Genomic DNA, 21,489 nt, shown 5'->3' with positions numbered 1-21,489 from the left:
TGATACCTCAAACCTAGTCACTTGCTCTAATTGTACTTTGCAATATAAGTAATGCACGCAAGAGTGCATGGGAGTTTTGTGGCTTCTGAAAACTCTGGGACAAGAAGTACGGAAATGTGGGAAGTAGAGGTAATAATGGGGAAGGGAGTATTGGGTTGGATGTTGCACTGTCGAACAGAGATGATAGGGCAGAGTAAGCTAAAGTCTTTGGGTACAAGGTATGGAACAGCTCTCAGAGACAGTTCTCCCATTCTGGTGCCGCTCTCATCTAATAGGAGTTTGATGTGTGACCAGAATTTGACTGGGTTCATGTGTAATGTTCACACCAAGGACAGACTCAAGACTTTGTCATATACTCCCAATAACTGGCCCAACTCCAAGTACTAAAAGTACTTCCAAATTATTGGATGCTCTGTTGTCTTAACTTTACACCTTGAAGAACAGAAATCCCTTCTTTTGTCACCACTCTTCTCTTCTCTCTCCAAAACCTACAGGTTTCTGTTCCTCTTGATTTCAGGTCTCTGTCCATCTCTCTTCTCATTCTGCTTCTAAAATACTCCCAATTTTTCAGAACGATTTAGTTCTGGTCTAAAGATTAATCAATTCAACAAAGCAAAAGCCTGATGGTTTCCCTAAAATGACATCTATAATTCTTCAAACAAAAATCATGTACCCTACATAATATGCAATGCTGCATATTGTCTGGGTTGATCATGATTTGTCTGTTATTTTCAACTTCATTAGAATTTCTAAAAATATTAATTTCCTCATTACCCTCAGGACATTTTTCAAAATCTTAATCACTGTACCTATGACCTACATTTGTAATTAGAAAATATCACATGAGTTACTGAGTTAGATGGTCGCTTATTTTTTTAACATTTTATGGTTTATTTAAATTATATTTTTGCTAGAAAAGCTCATAAATTTTCTCAGTGGGAAACAAAAAAATGGGAATAGGTTTTATATCACTGGTTAAAAAATTTAAAAACAAAACTAGGAGTGTTTTTCACTAGAAGTAAGAGAAACATTTAAAATTGATGGGAAAGTATTAACATTATTAAAAGATCAAATTTGCCTTATGATTAGCATAGTATTTTAATATATTATGAGAGTTCACTAAACTTTATATATTGTTTATATTCTTAAAATGCAATATTGTATATTATGTATTGTAAATGATCTTTGTAATTATATTGGTGTTAATACCAAATCAAATGTAGATTCATATTATACTAACTACATGTTTATGTTCCAGGAAATACACTGACTTTTATTACAGTCACTATCCCGTTTAGTCAGACAAATAACCTCACAATTTAGATATTATCATATCTAAATCCAAGGTGAGAACTGAAGTCTAAGGCAGTGAAGTAAGTCTCCATCACAGGTGTATACAAGTATTACAAATGAATCTAACTTTCTCATTTCTTTTCATGGTTTCATATAGCACACAGAAAATTCTATGGTATAGCTACATGGTAAGAGTAAAGACAGAAAGAGGAAAGAATTTCCTGTGAAACCTTACCCCAAAGACTAGCATAATTGCTTCATCAAATCTACTTCTGTTTAATCTTAGCACAATTTATCCAATGAGCTTACACATGTACTCATAAGATTAGTTATATCTCACAGATATTTTTATTTTTAAAAGTTGAAAATTATGAATTTGGGAGTGAAATTTTATATCATTTATTTATTCACCCATTGGCCGTCTATACCAAAAAAAAATTACAGCTAACTGTACAAGAAAAGAATTTTAGTCTGACAAAAGTGAAGCTCACTCAGAGAACCTAAATTATTTGTCTAACATCACAAAATTAATTTTTGAAAAGGTGGGTCTTTTCAGTCATTTTGCTTAAATTCAAAAACAGTAACCTGTATCATGTTCTATAAGTTAATTATGATGGGTTGGTTTAGTTAAATTCTCTAAACTTCCCTCCAGAGCAAAAAGTGTGCTCCGAATCTACTGATGGAAGGATTCTGACAGCAGCAGAACTTAAGGGTATTTTAAGTGATATTGTGTGTGTGAGTCTGTGTGTGTGTATGAAAAACAGAGAGAGGGAGGGAGAATGTGTGTGTGTGTGTGTGTGTGTGTGTGTGTGTGTGTCCCGTCCACTGTATTTGCATGGATGACAAAAGTAAGAAAGAAGGTAGAAGGAGCATGCCTGCATTCCCATAGAGATTATTAGCTGGCTTGGTGATGATAAAACGTTTTCCCAAGAGTGGCAGGACTAGGACAAGAAAGGATCTGGGTTGGCAGGAAGATGAGTTATCAGATGATGTACTCTATACTAAATTTATGAGCAGGGGTGGTCTGTGAAGCTCAACTGTCTTGGAGTAACTCTGAGATATTTGCTCATAGTTAGATATAGTCAGGATTTTAGAAGTTAATTCCAGAAGATTCCACTAATCCTCTTCATCCAAGGTATGCCTTTTGTCCCTCCCATTTGTTTAACGGGAACCCTAGCAGATGGTCCTTATTGAGTATTATAGATTTTTTTCTTTCTCTGTGTCATATCTCATTGTTATGATTAACAATTTTAGCCAATACTGTCTTTACTATTATTTTACTTGTATCACTCAGAGCTTATGACATTTGTTGTGTTGATGCACAAAATCTATGCCACATTTGTGTGCAAATAAATAAATATAACTAATTCTTATGGTGTAACTTTCAGCATTTATGTTTCAGTATGCTTTTTTCAATGTACAATATTCTTTCCTTAAAAGTGTATTTCCCTAACTCTACTAAACTGGAAATGGAATCAATATAAAGTCTGGTAAATAGTAAAGAGAAGAAACCTAATCTCAATGAGTTTAGGATTGTTCTAAAACCCACATGTAGCCAAAATTGTCCTTCTATACTTCATCTTAATGCTTATGAGTTTACCAAATCCTTATGAGTTAAAGAAATTATTTATGATTTTTATATTAAATTACAAAAAATTAAGATCATATTGGGAATGATTATAACTTGTCAGATACACACACATACACATATACACATACACACAAGACTTAATAATTTTCTTGATGCCTTTTCAGGAGATTAAGGAATGATAGAGCACAATTCCACCTGAAAATCATGTTATAACCTATGTGACAGCATTAGCCCTTCCAGGTCTGTAATTCAATCAGAAACTTTATTGTTGTTAGCATATTTCAACATTTTTTTAATAGGAGAAATATATTTTCTGTGGATAAAGGAAAAGGAAACATGATTTTATTCTATTTTATTTTGAAAATAAATCACAGATAGAATATCATTTCTTTAAATAATAAAATTCTACATCCAAGTATTTGCATACTATTTGTTAGCAGACAATATTAATAGGTTTCAAGATAATCTCTCATTAGATTCTGAGAGTGTCTGCTCTAGTTGATGATAACTAGAGTTGGACTCTATAGGAATCCAGGCAATAATTCAAGTAGAGTAAAAAGTAAGTTGAATTATAAAAAAATGAATCATCTTAAGATCACCACTGATGAATAAAAGTTTCAATAGCAAAAGCAAAGTATATTAAAAATTAAGGAAAATATGTCAACTATGTTTCTCTTCATAATTTTACCACAGTAATTTTTTACAATCATGGCTGATTATAAATGGGTATTACATTTTTTTCACAACTTCTTTACAGCATTTTCTCTAAATTATTAAAATAAGTACCCTTTTTTTTTCAGAAGCAAGAACCAGTTCACAGAAGTGTGAGTTTATCCATCAGTAAACACCTTTAAGTAAAACCTCATGCAAAAGGTGGCAGCTCTAATTTGACCAAAAGACTTGGCGATTTTGATATGCTTGCTGAAAATCTACCTTGTCCTGTGTGAGAAAGGGAATCCATTTTTGCAGATTGCTCAATAAGCATCATGAGCCATATAAATAACAGCTGTAAACTCCTTAATTCACCGGGCTCAACCACTATCGAACAGATTCATCTAGTGGCTACATCAGCACCTTGTGCTTTCAAATATCTGTTTCAATGGGATTTTGTGGCATTTGTCTTTACCGAGTGCCAATAAATTTTCTTTGAGCAACTAACTGCTAATTCTGTCATTTCTACAATAAAGCCTAGTCCACCTGTTTTCACCTTAGATTGTCCCTTTTCTAAACCGTCAGAAAGGTAGTGCAAATTTTTAAAAAATTATCTTTTATGTTAATTCTACCATTTGTCCTAAGGGATAGAGATCTTTGAAAACATATTTATATTTATAGTGAGAGTGAATGGCAGGGATGAAATGTATCATCCAAAAACCCACCAGGTTGGCCAAATAGTAGAAGGGTGAGTTTTACTGGCATATCAGTTTGCAAATTGGGAAGAGACAGTCTCCAGTGTGTACCAAAGATGCTCTCTCTTCTAAGAGGGAAGGGGTAGTTGCCTCACAGAGTCTGTATTACACAATAGAGGCATACATATTTAGCAGGTTTGGGGAAAAAGCTATACATATTTATTAGCAGAGTCAAGCACATGCCCAATAGGTAAACATATATGTAATGTACATCCCATGTTTATTCTGGGGTGAGGATTTAGCATTAAAGTGAGGAGGAATTTGGCTCTTTCTGTTAAAGAAATATAGGATACAAAGACAGCTTGTGGACAGTCTCTGCAAGCTGGCCAAAACTGGCTTGAGATCTTCAGTTACTTCTCAGGAAAGAATGTAAGATTGGCCCTCAGTCTTCTTAAAGTTGTAGTGGTGTGGACTATAAATCAGTTAGGAAGGGTCTGACAATTTTTCTGATATCTCTTATTGTTAGGGAGTTTAGCAAGAGTGTGGTTTTTCTTGTAGCCATAGGAATTTAGGAAGTTTCCATGACAGTCAAGCTCTCAACACTCAACCTGAAAGTAACTTTTGTTTCCTTAACCTTAGGGTTCATCTTAGTTAATAAGTGGGCATTTATTTTGGTCTCTCAGAACATATACGGTTTATTGTACTGTTTTGGTTGGATTTGAAATTGACTTGTTTTCTACATAATTCAGCTTAAGGTTAGCTAAGTTATTTCTTCCTGGAAAAAGTCTGGTTTTTAAGAGCTGCTTTCCTACATCTTCTTTTACTGTTGTCAGTTTACTTAATAGTTAACTAAGCTAGACTAGTAGGAGCACTCCAATAATTAATTAGCTAAGAATGGCTGATGTCCAGTACTGAATAATGTATTTCACAAATAAGTGTATTTATTTCTTCTATCTGTCCTTGCCTTCTCATGGGAGGTGGAAAACTTGTCTATAAAATATCATCGGATTAGTCAAGGTTCTCCAGAGGGACAGAAACAATAAGGAATACATGTGGAATGAAATGTATTAGGGAGAATTGCCTCATGCAGTCACAAAGGCAAAGTCCCATGATGGGCCATCTGCAAGCTGGAGAGCCAGAAAAGCTGGTGGCTTGACTCAGTCCAAATTCAAAAGCCTAGAAACCAGGAAAGTGAACAGTGGAGCCCCAGCCTGAGGCTGAAGGCCTTAGACCACCCCGCTCCCCGGAGGCTGTTTGTACAAGTCTCAGGGTCCAAAGGCTGAAGAACCTGGAGCTGAATGTCCAAGGGAAGGAGGATAAACAGCACCTTCTGTGATGGAAGTTTCCTACTCAGAAAGGGAGAGAGAGAAAGCCAGAGCAAGCTGAGTGTCTCCCTTTTTCTACCTGCTTTGTCCCAGCTGCTCCCCCAGCTGATTGGATGGTGCCCGCCCACATTCAGGGTAGGTCTTCTCTCTCAGTCCACTGACTCATGGGTTAATCTTCTCTGGAAATAGTCACCTAGGCACACCCCAAAACAATGCTTCACTAGCCATCTAGGCATCCCTCAATCCAGTCAAGTTGGTATGCAGAATTACCCATCACAGGTCTATCCCTTGCCAGCTTGGCACCCATTATGCACCTCTTTAAACCACACCTAATCTCCAAATGAAGACTATAAAAAGGTCATAATTCTGTACAACATGGTAAAACTATCCTGCTTACAAGTCAACATGTATTAATCCCATCCTCAGAAGAAAAGATAAAGTTCATGAGTGTTGTTTACTCTTCTGATCTCCTGCAACTCAAATCTGATATAAAATTATAAAATTAACAATATTCAAAGGCTGATATTGTCAATAAATCTTATGTTATGTGATAAAGGAGAAAGAGAGAAAAGAAAACAAAGATACTTGCTTAAGACATGTTAATATACATACAAATGTATTCTTAACAAAATAGGAAATACTTATGAAAATTACAGTCCTCATTTCTGTATCTGGCCACATTGCTGTATATGGTATTTATACATGTCTTCTACTACCCATTCTGTATTCCCTTTGCCTTCAGTAAGCACCTCAGCTGGTCATGGTTCTTTGCCTGGCAGGGTGACCCAAACCTTCATTCCTGAAGAGTCTGGGCAATTCACAGTCCAGCCTATATTGAGTGGTTGTAGTTTCCCATTGACCTTCATCACAGGACAGGGTAATAGTAACAACTTCTCTAAGGAATCTTCTGTATTCCAGAAATACTATTCTTTATCTCCATTGTGGAGCAATAGGCCAATTTCCCCTTAGTAGCCTAGATCAGTCACCCTAGCCAGCACCCTAACTCCCTTTTTAGCCTGTTGACTCAAGAATCATGAGGAACTCAAAGCAGCTGAGTCACAGTTTTAATTCCCAGTTCAATGGAATAATTTTTGTGTCTCCTAGTAGAAGCATTCCTCCCTCTGGAACCAAGTTCCCTTCAGAACTAGGTCAGAAGAACATAATATTGCAGGAACAGTGAGAAAAAATTTTGCTAGTGGGTCACTAGGGGTGATGGTAAGTAGTTCTACTTCCATTTCTACCCATTGATTCCCAGACCTATGACTCCTGGCTATGGGAGAAACAGTACCATATATTTGATGCTGATTCAGAACATATACAGCCTTCTGGAAAAATCTGTCTCAGCCCTGTGAAATATTGTCACCTAACTGGTACTGTAGAAGCCAGCTTCTTCAGCATAATGGGAAACATGTTAAGACCAGTGAATTCTATGAGAATGAGCTGATTGCTGCACTTTTTCCTTGTGAAGGGAGTTCCTTGGTCAGAAACAATGCTGTGTGGAATAGGATGGCGGTGAATAAGCCATTACGCAAGTCTACAGATGGTAGTTTTGGCAATAGCATTGTATGCAGGGAAGACAAATCCATATCCATATTAAGTGTTTATGCCAGTAAGGACAAAATGCTGCCCCTTCTGTGATGGAAATAGTCTGATGGAATCCATCTACCCTGGGGAATGATGCCATATTAGGGCTCACTGTTAGTCTCTGAGTGCTCACTGTTGGTCTGTGAGTGCTCAGTCTATGGCGAGGCAGTAGCCAGATCAGTCTCGGTGAATGGAAGCCCATGTTGCTGAGCCCATGAATCACCTCGATCCCTACCACCATGGTCACTTTGTTCATGAGCTCATTGGGCAATGCCAATGGTAACTGAGGAGGAGGCTGACTGGTATCCACAGAATGAGTCATCCTATTCACTTGATTATTAACACCCTCCTGTGCTGAGGTCACCTTTTGGGGAGTATTCATATGGAACACAAATATTTTTGCATTTTTTGCCCACTCAGAGGGGTCTATACATATAACTCTTCCCCAAATTTCTGTATTATCAATATTGCAATTATGTTCCTTCCAAGTCCTTGACCATTCAGCCAAACCACTGGACCAGGTATTCTCATCCTCTGTCAACTGATTGTGGGGAACTCCCCATAAAGGCATAGTACAAACTGGGAGAGAGGAGGCAATGTAGAAGGAGTGAGGACTATGGGCATTTGGGCTGCTTCATGTAACTTACCATTGTGCCTTCAGGACCTGCTTCAGCCCAATCATGTGTATACCAGTACCATCTGACGATAGAATACTGCTGTGTCTCCCCAACTATATGGCTTAATGGGCCAAATAACACCCAGTTAATGGTAGGCAGTTCAGGTCACATGGTAATTTGCTGGTCCAAGGCCAAGCATTCAGCTACTAAGGCCTAGTAGCAGGTCAAGAGCTATCTCTCAAAAGGAGAGTAGTTATCTGCAGAGGATGCCAGGCCTCATTCCAGAATCCTAAAGACCTCTATTGTGATTCACCCGTAGGGCCCTGCCAAAGGCTCCAAATAGCATACCTATCTGCCACTGATACAGCAAGGACCATTGGAGCTCTTGGGTCACATGGCCCAAGTGGCAGAGTAGCTTGCATAGCAGCCTGGACCTGTTGCAAAGTCTTTTCCTATTCTGTGCCCCACTCATAACTAGCAGGGTTTTGTGTTACCCAGTAAATGGGCTAGGGTAACACACCCAAATATGTTGCCTTTATAATCCAAATAGGTCCACTAGGCATTGTGCTTCTTTCTCAGTTGTAGGAGGGGCCAGATGCCAACAACTCATCGTTTACTTTAGACGGGCTATCTTTACAGGCCCTACACCATGGGACCCTTAGAAATTTCATGGAGATAGAAGGCCCTGAAGTTTAGTTGGATTTATTTCCAGGCCCCTGACAATGCACATGTCTTGCCAATAAATCCATAGTGGTTGTTACTTCTTGCTCACTAGGTCCAATTAACATAATGCCATCAATGAAGTGAACAGGGTGATATCTTGTGGAAGGGAAAAGCAATCAAGATCCCTGTAAAACAGATTATGACATAAGGCTGAAGAGTTGGTATACCCCTGAGGTAGGAAGGCAAAGGTGTATTGCTGGCCTTGCCAGTGAATCAAACTGCTTCTGATGGGCCTTATGGACAGGTATGGAGAAAAAGCATTTACCAGAACAATAGCTGCATAACAGGCACCAGATGTGTTAATGTGTTCAAGAATGAAACTACATTGGATATAGCAGTTGCAATTAGAGTCACCACTTAGTTAAGCTTACAATAAGTCATTGCCATTCTCCAGGATCCACCTGTCTTCTGTACAAGCCAAATAGGAGAGTTGAATGGGAATATGGTGAAAATCACCACCTCTGCATCTTTCAAGTCCTTGATGGTTGCACTAGTCTCTGAAAACCATTCAAGAATGCTACCTTATTTTCTATTTACTATTGTCTTAGGTACAGGCAGTTCTAATAGCTTCCATTTGGCCTTCCCTATCATAATAATCCTCACCCCTTAGTTAGGGAACCAATGTGGGGATTCTGCCTGCTGCTAAGTCTGTCTATTCCAATAATGCATTTTGAACTGGGGAAATAACTACATTATGGGTTTGGGGACCACTGGACCTGAGCTAAAGCTGCATTAATCACCTGACTCCCCTAAACCTCTACTACAACTGGAGGGCCACAGTGACGTTTTCAGTCTCTTGGAATCAATGTCAGTTCAGAGCCAGTGGCCAGTCATCCCCGAAAAGTCTGATTATTTTCCTTTCCCTGATACAAGGCCAGAGGTCCCTTTGGGGAAGTATAGGAGAAAGACTAACAGTATAAATTTTATATAGTGCACCAGGGCCTTTCCTCAACGGGATCTGGTCTCCCCTTCACTTAAAGGGCTCTGGGTTTATTAACTGGCTCAAGTCTAGAAATTGATTGAGGGGCAGTGATTCCCTGTTGTCATGATTCGAGTTAGAATTTTGTTCACTTGACCCAGAAATTTTGTGCTTCTACAGTTCAAGAAAGAGCACAGTAAGCTTCCCATCTATTTTACTTCTAGGAACATCATGATTAATTAGTCAGTGCTGGAGGTCTACACAAGTCAGATTATTCTGATTGTTGCTTTGCCTCTGCTGTTAATTCCAGTAACTACGCCCACCTTGCCTTTGGCATTTGAGTGCCACCACTTGGTCCCTGCCACCCAATGATCCAATTATTCCCATTGCATTTGTTTTCTAATTGAGTGATTGTAGTTCCCACCACAAGTTCTGGAATGCAGAGAAGAGCAGTCACAGAAATCTTTAAGGATGCTGGTGCTCCCCTCACAAATTTTTTCTTAAAATATTAGTGAAAGGTATATCTTCTGGACCCTTCCAGTGTGGGTGAGTAGGTTTTATGTGACAAGTTCACTGTAGCATTCCAATTTCCTTAAGCCTTTTAATTCCCTCCTCTAAATGAGACCAAGGTAGATCAGGCCTCCCCAGCTCACTCATGGGGTGGGCTATTTTTTTATCCATGTTTCAGCCAGTTAACCAAATAAACTTATAGTGCCTTTTTTCACTCCTTGAGCTGCAATATTAAATGCAGAATATATGCTTAATGGGCTCATATCAATAAATTTGGCCTCATCTTTTATGTTTCTCCCACCACAATCCCACATCCTTAATGTCCATTCCCACGCAGGCTTCCTGGATGTCTGCCGGTATCAATTAGAACACTCAAGTAGTTCTTTTGGAGTATAGTGCACCTCCTTGTGGGTCATACTCTGAACCTCGCCTCTGGGATTTGAGTCTATTTATAGGTTTAGAAGCAAAGAGGGGTGGTGGGGGTGGGTCTTGAGGAGAACCAGCATTGTCTTGCCTGGCAACTGCTGCAGGGGAGACCATTACTGTTTTTTCTGGCAATGCAGTTAATCTCAGAGAGGGGTGGAAAGGAGATACCACTGTGGGTGGGGGTGCTGCTGCCTCTGGGGGTGGAGAGGACACTCACCCTGGCAAAAATTACTCATCAGAATTTAGGAGCTCAATGCCCCAAGCTCCCCAAGGTCATCCCTCATATCCCCATCCCCATTTAGATAATTCCATTTTTTTTTTTTTTCCCAACTAATGTCCTCACTTTAACAGTAGACAACAGTAGAGGCCGAGAGTTCACCTTTCTTTGTAATTCAGCCAATGGCATGCTGAAGGCTTGTGTTTGATTTTCAGCAGTTTAAGTCCTATGGCTACAGAAGAGGAGATTCTCCTTCAGGACACACTTAGAAAGTTTTAGGGTATGTATGCGCATCTGGAGCTGGGAATTGGAATCCTCGATCTCATCTTTTTCTTTCCTCACTTCGTCCAGTGATATTAAGAGCACCCAACTAACTTCATTATCATTCACTGGTTTCCCACAAGAGTTTGAAGGTACGCATAGAGTCACTAAACTTACCTCCTGAAAGTGGTGAATCAGGAGCATCAAGTGCATTTATTTTGTGTATCTCTATAAACAGTTCACGCCAAAGACTATTTAGGTTTAATCAGATTATAGAGTTAGTTCCAGAAATCCCAAAACCCATTAATGAAATTCATTTTAAAAATACTGTTTCTCTAGAACCATTCCTGGCATCAGTGTCTGTATTAGTCAGGGTTCTCCAGGAGGACAGAACCAATAGGATATATATGAAAGGGAATTTATTAGGGAAAATTGGCTCACACTGTCACAAAGGCAAAGTCTCACCACCGTAGGCTGTCTGCAAGATGAAGAAACAGTTGGTAGCATGGCTTTGAGGGAAGCTGGTAGTGTGACCACTGAGTCTGAAAGCCTCAAAACCAAGGAGGCCAAGAATGCAGCCCCGCTCTGAAGCCAATGGCCTTAGAGTGTCCCAGGAGGCAGCTACTGCAAGTCTCAGAGTTTAAGGGCCAAAGAACCTGGAGTCTGGTATCCAAGGACAGAGGATAAAAAGGTGTCCTACTCAAGAAGAGAGAGAGAGGTCAAAAGAGAAAGCTGAGCAAGACGAACATCCCTCTTCTCCTGCCTGCATTGCTCTACCCACATCCCTAACTGATTGGATGGTGCCTGCCCACATCGAGGGTGGCCCAGTTCACTGACTTATGGTTCAATCTCTTCTGGACACACCCTCACAGCCATACCCCAAATCAATATTTCACCAACCCTCGATCGAGTCAAACTGACACCTAAAATTAATCATCACACTAAGAAAAGCCAAAAACATAAGAGGCAGTACATTACACCCAGGGAGGGAGCACAATATATGGTTAGGATCTAGGGCTCCAGAACTAGACCATCTTGTTCAATTCTGGTTCCTTACTTTTTAGTTATGTAATCTTGGACAATTTGTTTAATCTTTTTTGTGTTTCAGTTTGCTCATTTATAAAGTGAGGATCACAAAAATAGTCTCTGTCTCAAGAGCTGTTAGGAGGATTAAATGAGTCAATATATATAAAGTGTTTAGAACTTAGCATTTTCTACAATAATTCTTTTTTTTTTTTTTTAATTTGAGACAGGGTTTCGCTGTGTCACCCAGCCTGAAGTGCAATGGCATAATCACAGCTCACTGCAGCCTCAAACTCCTGGGCTCAAGACATCCTCCTGCCTCAGTCTCCTGAATAGCTAGGACTGCAGACACACACTGCCATGCCTAGCTAAATTTTTACTTTTGTAGAGATGTGGTCTCACTGTACTCCACAGGCTGGTCTTGAACTCCTGGACTCAAGTAATCCTCTCTCCTCAGCCTCCCAAAGGGCTTGGATTATAGGCATGAGCCAATGCACTCAGCCTACATTAATTCTTATTATCCTGGGCTCACATATGCTCCTTGAGACTGAATGGATAGGCTTCCTTAAAGAAGTGTACTACAGAAAAATATTGCTTGCTCATGATGATTTTGATATATGTAAGATTATGCTTAACTCATGACAAAACATGCAACGGCGCAGTCCATCAATCAATCGAGTGAACTGCTGTATGACGAATTACCTTGATAGGTGATTTTTATCACCTTTCCATTCTTAATTAACCTATCAAGATAGTCTATAAAGTTTATCCCCAAATATCTTTAAAATCCATCCAGTTTTTTGTACAAGTAAATCAAGCAATGGAATTAGCTTGTTCTGACTGGCTACTAGAGCTGCTCACTCTATATAGTTATAAATGAACCATCTTTATCTAAATACTTTCTATTAAGGCTTCTGCCACTTCATATATGTCACAGAACCCTTTGGGGGAAAAAAGGATTATAAAAAATAATGTTCTGTAAACCTAAATTTTCTTTAAAAAGGGCACTTTAATTAATCCAGTGAACTTGGTTTATGACAATTCAATTCTTTCCTGAAGGGATTTTTACCATTTAAATTTTTATCTCTTAAAGTATGCCTAGATTTAGACTGTATACAGCCCAAACTCTTCAGCTTCCCTAATTTTACTTCTAGGACTGTTATTTATAGTTTGGCTAATATAATTTTCTCTTGTTAGTGATAGGAATCTAGGAAATTCCCAGTAATCATGCAAAAAATGTGTAACTAAATTATTTGATCTCTGTCATATGTATCTAATTTCTGTATTATATTCTTTCTCCAAAGAAAAAGATTATACAAAGTGAAAAGGAAAGGAAAAGTGATCTAAAGGATCTCTTCAGGTAGGATTCAGTATGTCTTCACGGGAAGATGGTGAAAACCTACAAGAATCTGATGCTCAACGTTTATTACAGTGTCATCTTCAAAACACAACCGCCCATTCTTTAGCAAGATAACTGGGTAGTGAGTGATCTTGGAAGCCATGCACTAATTTTGATTCATGTCAGGAAATTTTTGTAGAGTTAGCAATAGAAATTCAGTCTAAGTTAATATCAACTCAAAGATATTAACTCATCACTCTGGATGTGGGATTCATTCAGAAGACTCCTGTGTTCCCACATTACCCTTCGATCTGAGATGAGGCTTCTATAAAATATGAAGGCATGTCTGTTGATTCAGAGAAACTCAGAAACATCAGTAAGAAACAAAAACTTCATCAAATAAAGGCAGTCCAACAACAGTAAGAGAATAGTTTTGATGTTATTTTGATGTAGAGATAATAAAATACCCACAACTTATTTTAAATAAGTTTGCCTCCATCAGGACAGTTAACTTGTTACATGAGTCTTTAGAGATTAGAGATTCTACAACTTCCCATAATTCTGACTGAAAGTTGTAGATCAGTAAAGTACTTTGTGACTAATTGCTTAAAGTGCTTTTTATTTTAAAGCATGAATTTACAAGTTTACTTCAATAGGAGCAACTTGCATATACACCCAAGGGAGACAATTTCTTCCACTACTACATTCACAAACTGTAAGTAGATGAAGCTAGCTCTCTCCACATATCCCGTCAAATAATCCCCCATCATAGCCAGCCAAAGTTAGGTATCGACATGTACATAGCAGAGAAAGAAATAACATGGAAAGACTTTTGTAAGAACCCAAGAGCCTTTCTCGCCCCAGGTTAAATGACAGCTGAATATGTGGAATTGATTTCTATCTTGGCTCATTCTTAGGCCCAATCGACATAGCTACTACCAACTCTCTAAAGCTTTTTAGAGTTAAGATTAGGTGGCTTCAAGCTAAAAGATGAGATGAAAAATATTTATTTCTGGGGGCATTTGGTAGCTCCAGTTCAACTCAGTTTACAAATTTGTTAAACATTGTTTACAAAATACCATCAGGGATATCTTTAGACTCCTAGAATTTTGGATTATGCATACCACCAGCCTCTGATGACTTGTTCTTCCATAACAGATATTTACATGGTGAATATTATTTAGGTTGGTAAAGATTGCAAGTGGATTTAGTCTCCATGAAAAAATGAAGAGAAAAAAATCAAAGGAAACTTACTTTCCTGACTCTTCTCTCATCCTCCCCAGAAGGAAACTCACACAAAAAAGTGCCCTCTCCATTGAAAAGTTTGTTGATTATAAACACTAAAATTGGGTCTTAGAGTCTATAGAAACTTGTGATATTTGCAGTCTCTAGGTTAGAAACAGTTCATAGCTCTTGTTACGTTTGAATATGCAAAGTGTGCACAATTTGAGATCTTTAAGATCTACAATGGATGCTTAGCCATGGTGTTGCAGGATGGAAAGTCACAATTCATCAAAATAGGCCTGGCGCGGTGGCTCACACCTATAATCCCAGCACTTTGGAAGGCCAAGGCAGGCAGATCACCTGAGGTCAGGAGTTTGAGACCAGCCTGGCCAACATGGTGAAACCCTGTCTCTACTAAAAATACAAAAATTAGCCAGACATGGTGGCTTGTGCCTGTAATCCCAGCTACTGGGAAAGCTGAGCCGGGAGAATCGCTTGAACCCAGGAGCTGGAGGTTGCAGTGAGCCGAGATTGCACCATTGCACTCCAGCCTGGGTGACAGAGCAAGACTCCGTCTCAAAAAAATAAAAAAATTTAAAAAAAAATAATAAAATAAATTCATCAAAACAAAAATGATAACAGGGTTTGTGCTCCTCTACATCTTTTGATTTTTTAAGCATAGATACTTCAGTTATATATTTATCCTGGATTTTAAATAAAATAACTTCTCATTATTCTTGGAGTCCCAATGTCTATTATTTCTCCTTTATGGTATTAGCAGCCCTTTATTTGAAATCCCCACGGGTATAGGACTTGTGCAGGCCTTGCTACTGGATTCTTTTTAGCTTATCTTCTAGCTGGGTTTATCGCAGATAATAGTAGTAAAAAGAGAATCTTATTTCTTACAAGTGCTGCTCACACTTCTTACTACCACACTACCCAGCCACCCCTGAAGAACTGAATTTCAAATCCTAGCAGCTTGTCAGAGAAGGAAGATGAAAAATGTCATGTTTACTCCACGTTTCCCAACTGGAAACTTCACTGCTGTACTTTTCCAGATGACTAAGAATGCTACTGCCCTTTCCAATCAGTAGTACTTTCCCCTTTGAGTCAAGGCCTTAGCACCGCGTTACCAAACTCTTCAACTTAGTAATAAAATTCATAGCTCTGGGGTTGAAAGCCCAGCTCTGTCACTTAGATGGTGTATGACCTTGGGTAAAAAAAGAATGTTGAAAGGATAAGATGATAAAATATGTGAAGCACTATGCACAGTGCTTGGTACATGGTAAGCATTTTCTGAATGTTTACTATTGTTTTTACTGTTGCTACTAATATTGTTCTTAATAATTATAAACTTAAGTTATTCCTCCTTACTAAGTTATGTTCTTATGCAATTTCCTGTACAGATAATTTAGGATTAAATAATTTGAGCTATAGTAACACTTTATGCTAAAATACATATAGACAGATTATTGATATGGCTGTTGAGGCCTCACAATCATGGCAAAGTCATGGCTTACATGGCGGCAGGCAAGAGAGCTTGTGCAGGGGAGCTCCCATTTATAAAACCATCAGATCTCATGAGACTTATTCACCACCACGAGAACAGCATGGGAGAAACTGCAACCATGATTCAATTATCTTCACCTGGTCCCGCCCTTGACACGTGGGGATTATTATTATTATTATTATTGAGACGGAGTTTCTCTCTTTTTGCCCAGGCTGGAGTGCAATGGCGTGATCTCAGCTCACCAGCAACATCTGCCTCCCGAGTTCAAGCAATTCTCCTGCCTCAGAATTGATCCCTGAGTAGCTGGGATTACAGGCATGTGCCACGATGCCCAGCTAATTTTCTGTATTTTTAGTAGAGATGGGTTTCTCCATGTTGGTTAGGCTGGTCTCGAACTCCTGGCCTCAGGTGATCCACCCACCTCAGCCTCCCAAAGTGCTGGGATTACAGGTGTGAGCCACTGCACCCGGCTGACACGTGGGGATTATTATAGTTCAAGGTGAGATATAGGTGGGGACACAGCCAAACCATATCAATTTCCTAGAGCCATTCATGATAAAGATGAATGGTACATGCTTATCCTACATGTATATATCTAGTCCATACTTAGTCAGATAGAATTTAAAATATAAATGTGGTTGTGTATTGCATCATTTTAAGGTTACTGCATAAAGAGCCAGAATTTTCCAGCTGGACATGGTGGCTCATGCCTGTAATCCCAACACTTTTGGAGGCTGAGGTGAGCAGATTGCTTGAGTCCAGGAGTTCAAGACCAGCCTGGACAACATGACGAAACCCCATCTCCACAAAAAGTATAAAACAGTACCTGGGCATGGTGGCATGCTTGTGTGGTTCCAGCTACTTGGGAGTCTAGTGTTGGGAGGATCACCTGAGCCCAGGAGGTGGAGGCTGCAGTGAGCCATGATAGCACTACTGCACTCTAGCCTGGGTGACCAGAGTGAGACTCTGTCTAAAAACAAACAAACAAACAAACAAAAAACCAGAATTTAAAATTTGACATATTTTTTATATTCATGTTTGGGCCCATTTAAAAAAAAAAGAGCTCAGAACAATGAAAAAATTATAGGTGAGTGATTTCGGATAAGTGGTAAAATTACATAATACGAATGCCTTATTTTTTTTTTCTGACATTTTTAAAGCTGAGCAACTTGCAAAATAATTTGTCAGTAATAGTATTATGTTATAAAATTCCACATTGAAAGTAGAACCTTCAATTAATTTTTTAACTTGTAAATTGATAATGGTAACAAACCAGAAAATTTAAGAATTGATTTTTAAATGATTTCTGTAGTAATCTGTTCTCACACTGCTAATAAAGACGTACTTGAGACTGGGTAATTTATAAAAGAAAGAGGTTTAATGGACTTACAGCTCCACATGGCTGAGGAAGCATCACAATCACCGCAGAAGGCAAAGGAGAAGCAGAGGCGTGGCTTACATGGCGGCAGGCAAGAGAGGCAAGAAGCACGGGAACTCCCGTTTATTAAACCATCAGATCTCGCGTGACTTATTCACTACCATGAGAACAGTGTGGGGAAACTGCCCCCATGATTCTATTATCTTCACCTGGCCCTGCCCTTGACACGTGGGGATTATTAAGTTCAAGGTGAGATATGGGTGGGGACACAGCCAAACCATATCAGCTTCCTAGAGCCTTTCAAGATAAAGATGAATGATACATGTTTATTTGACAGGTGCATATCTAGTGTACATGTATAGGAGAGAGAGAATTAATGGTTTATGTTTAGAACAATGCACCTCAGGATTTTTTGTTTTTGTTTTTACATGATTGTTATCATCAAAACAAATTCAATCATATTCAGCATTCTCCATTCAAGCACAGAAATGGATTTATGTATTGACATTTTTACTAAAAGCAATTGAGGTTTGTTTTTTGTTGTTGTTGTTATTGTTTGTTTGTTTTCTTCATCCAGCTTTACAAAGAAAACTCAATCAACCAGAACAGTTTATTCAGAGTACTTAAAGGAAAGCCAAAATGTTTGCATCATTTTACAAGTTATTTTTTCCAAGTTCTAGCTTTTGAAACTCACTTAGGTCGATAGTTAAAATCAATATTCTATAGTTAATTTGTCCTATTTATAAAGATAAAGAATATGTGAATTTTTGGCACATCTCTCACACTCAAGTACAGCCATCACCCTAATAGTGTACATTGTACCCTTTATGTAATTTCTCATCCCTTACCTGCCTCTGAATCTCCTACCCTTCAGTATCTCCAACATCAGACTCAATTTTCATACCATTTTTCATCCTAATTGAGAAATTAGAGTAGCCCCATGTTGCCTTCCACATCAGCTTGCCTCTAAGAGCCAAATCTGAGCATTTCCATGGCTGATTCCTGCCACTCTTTACAAGAGATAAAGTGTGATTTGGATGGTCTTAACTTCACCACTCCAGAGCTGCTCTCCCCATTGTCACCACCATCTTCTCTACCTTCAGTTAATGCCCATACATTCTTATCATCTCCCTGCTCTCAGACCCTGCTTTCTTTTAAGAAGATCTGCAATTCAGTCACAAAGTTCCCTTCTAGGAATAATAACATTTTAAAAGGTATCTGAGCCTTCCTCTAAAAGAATGACACTCTGATGGAGAAATGATTGCTTTAACCAGTGGGTAGGAGCTCACAGTAGTTTTCTCAACTGGGCTTCATTCCTTTCCTGGCGTATATCATTTTTCTTTTCAACCTCCTGCCTTTGCTCAGACTCCACTATACCTCCTCATCCCTTCACTAAGAGCATACTCCTACCTGTGTGCCAACAAAACATATACAACCTTTAGACCCAATTTTAGACAACTCTTTCAAGGAGCCAATTCAACTACCTCCTGCATTGTTAAACTCTTTCAGTGTAACTTAAGCACTAAGATTTCTGGCTATTTGATAAGGTATTAGCTGCCCCAAGTGGAGTATAATTTCACTGATTTGCAGATGAATATACATATAAAATTTTCATTTTCCATAGGTCACCTGTGAAACTCTCTACATATCAAGATGCCTAGCACATATGCATTGGGTGTAAGTCTAAAGCTTGCTAAAGTAAATTGCTGTATTTTCCTCAAAATCAGATGTTTTTGTTTTTCTTTAGTGAACCAATACATAATTTACCTATTTCTTGACTTATATCTTATGTAACACTTTAAGGTATTACTTTCTCTAATTTTACAGGATTGGAGCTAGCGTATTTGGGAATTAAGTGGAATTTTGTTTTCACAGTCTTCTTTTTCTTCTGCCTAGTGTGCGGTCCTCTCTTATCTTACTGTTGCCTTCATGCATACTGCGAAGTAAAAGAACACATACAACTGCTTCTTCTCCAAATGCATTAAAATTAAGAGGAAAAAAATAGGGAAAGTATTTCCCCTGGTATTAAAACAGATTTCTTTTTCCCAGCATGTAAGGCAAACTACATATTATGGGTGCCAGAACACCAATTAAAATCAGAATATCTGATTTATCCTACATTACATTTCTCCAATGACCGTAACTTTAATCTTTGATCACCAATTTATTCTAGTTATCTGCAACATAAACTATATAAATGGTCTAAAAGTAAAACTGAAGCAACTTAGAGATGTGTCTGCTTAAGGAAATACTGTTAGCAAAGATAATAGTCTTCTCATGAAGAAATAAGAATGCAGTGTTACTCAGAGCTAGTATTTCTGTTGAAAAGACTGCACAAACCAAATCTGTGGTAAGTATATTTCAAACACCATTTACTATTACTGTTAAATTGAAAAAATTAACCAGGGCATTGCTCTGAGGAATAGCTTGTGATTCTGTCTCCCAAATTCACCTAGGCTATGGTGCCTTGGAAGAGTCAGTTACCCCTCTAATCATGACTTTCTCATCCCTAAAATGAAAATCATAACAATGATTTTCCTACTCACATGCAGGGATTGTTGGGCTAGGTAAGTCAAAAATAGGGAGTGCAAAATAAGCTATTAAATCATTTTTTTATATCTACATGAGAAATGATCTTTTAATTACGGGTTTGAAGTATTAGAAAAATACAAAAAGAACAACAAATTTATTTCTGTGGTAGGAAAATTACTATTGAGAACAAAACTAATTTTTTAAAAGAGTAAATTTAAAGTCTATTTAAAGAAAAATATTAGGTAAGTGAGAGGATAGGTGGCATATGAATATGGCAGAAATGGTGAGGGTGGGTTACTCATGATTGTAGCTTGGGAAACAGTCAAACTAGAGGCCAATATTCTGGTTGTCCTTTTTCAGAGGCATCCAGCCGCTTGCTGGCTTTAAGACTTTGGGCAGATAGCTTTCAAGCAATGTCTCAGCTTCCACTGGGTAATTTATAAAAGAAATTAACCCTACTTTATACGGTTTAACCTTACTTTATACGATTGCTGTGAGGGAGGCCAGGTGTGGTGGCTCACACATGTAATTCCAGCACTTTGGGAGGCCAAGGCAGGTGGATCACCTGAAGGTCAGGAGTTCAAGGCCAGCTTGGCCAACACGTGAAACTTGTCTCTTAAGAAAAATACAAAAAAACAAAAGCAAAAAACAAAATTAGCTGAGCATGGTGGCGGATACCTATAGTCCCAGCTACTTGGGAGGCTGAAGCAGGAGAATTGCTTGAACCCAGGAGACTGAGGTTTCAGTGGGCTGAGATCACGCCATTGCACTCCAGCCTGGACAACAACAGCAAAATTTTGTCTCTAATAATAATAATAATAAATTTGCAGAGAGGATTCAGGGAAGTGAGGTGAGTGAAGCACTTAGAATAGTGTCTGCCACCTAGTAGGTATTCACAAAGTATTGATTATTATTGTTATATTTTCAATTGTATAATAATTTATCCTAACAGGTTATTTCTCAGATAGTAAGACCGTGACTGGAGAACAAAAGTCTCTAATATCCACTTGATAGTGTGTTTGTTGTAATTCCCTGCAAGTGTTATTTACAGCACCAGGAGTCTAACACATTATGATTCTAATATGGGAAAAGCGAGCTCAAATTGCAATCTAAAAGCCTAGATTAGCTAAATTTAGAGGATTTCTGTTGGTTTTGGTAAGTGTCTCTCCTATAACAACTATCCCCTCGCTGCTCCTTGAAGAATTGAGACTCTATTTACAAAGCAAATTCATAATATTTCTTATCATTTTACAAATTACTTTTGTTAGACTTGAACTTTTGAAACTGGTTGAGATGAACACCTAAAACTCTTTGAAATGAACAGAATTATTGATGTTCCTTTATTTTCACTCTTTTTCCTGGCTGACAAACAAGTTTATATGCAATTTCTTTGAGCAGGCCACTAGCATTCATTCCTAATAAGCAGCTTTCTATATATATGACCTTGCAAACCCTTTCAGTAAAATGAAATTCAAAGGTCACATTACTGGTCTTCTTGAAGTATCAGTGAATTAAAAGCCAACCGTTTTGACTTCAGGTTATCTATTTATAATCTGCATTGTAGAAAGTCAACTGATTATTCTGGGCCTATTTCTTGCCTGAAAAATGAAGTTAGACTAGATCAAGTTTTAATGCAGGGTTATATAGGGAGGGTCAGAATACTTAGAGAGG

General features: G+C 38.4%; 1 protein-coding gene across 17 annotated transcripts in view; it reads left to right on the top strand.

Moving 5' to 3' along the window:
* PDE1A (phosphodiesterase 1A) overlaps positions 1 to 21,489 on the top strand; it is a 398,717-nt gene that overhangs the window by 366,736 nt on the left and 10,492 nt on the right. For 7 of the 17 annotated variants that reach the window (XR_002516184.2, XR_001893430.3, XR_002516185.2 and 4 more), the window contains 2 exons: positions 3,049 to 3,124; positions 3,685 to 3,773. The exons of 4 other annotated variants lie outside the window; for them this stretch is intronic. Coding sequence is in view for 4 of the 13 variants with exons in the window: in XM_017946697.2 (XP_017802186.2) it covers positions 3,685 to 3,728 (44 nt within the window). In the remaining 9 variants the exon portion in view is untranslated. 6 more of the 17 variants (XM_017946697.2, XM_021923770.2, XM_009182564.3 and 3 more) reach the window with 3 other exon arrangements.

This window comes from Papio anubis, chromosome 10 (genome assembly GCF_008728515.1).
Source record: "Papio anubis isolate 15944 chromosome 10, Panubis1.0, whole genome shotgun sequence".
Lineage (NCBI taxonomy): Eukaryota > Metazoa > Chordata > Mammalia > Primates > Cercopithecidae > Papio > Papio anubis.
This window is presented reverse-complemented; position numbering and strand designations above follow the sequence as displayed.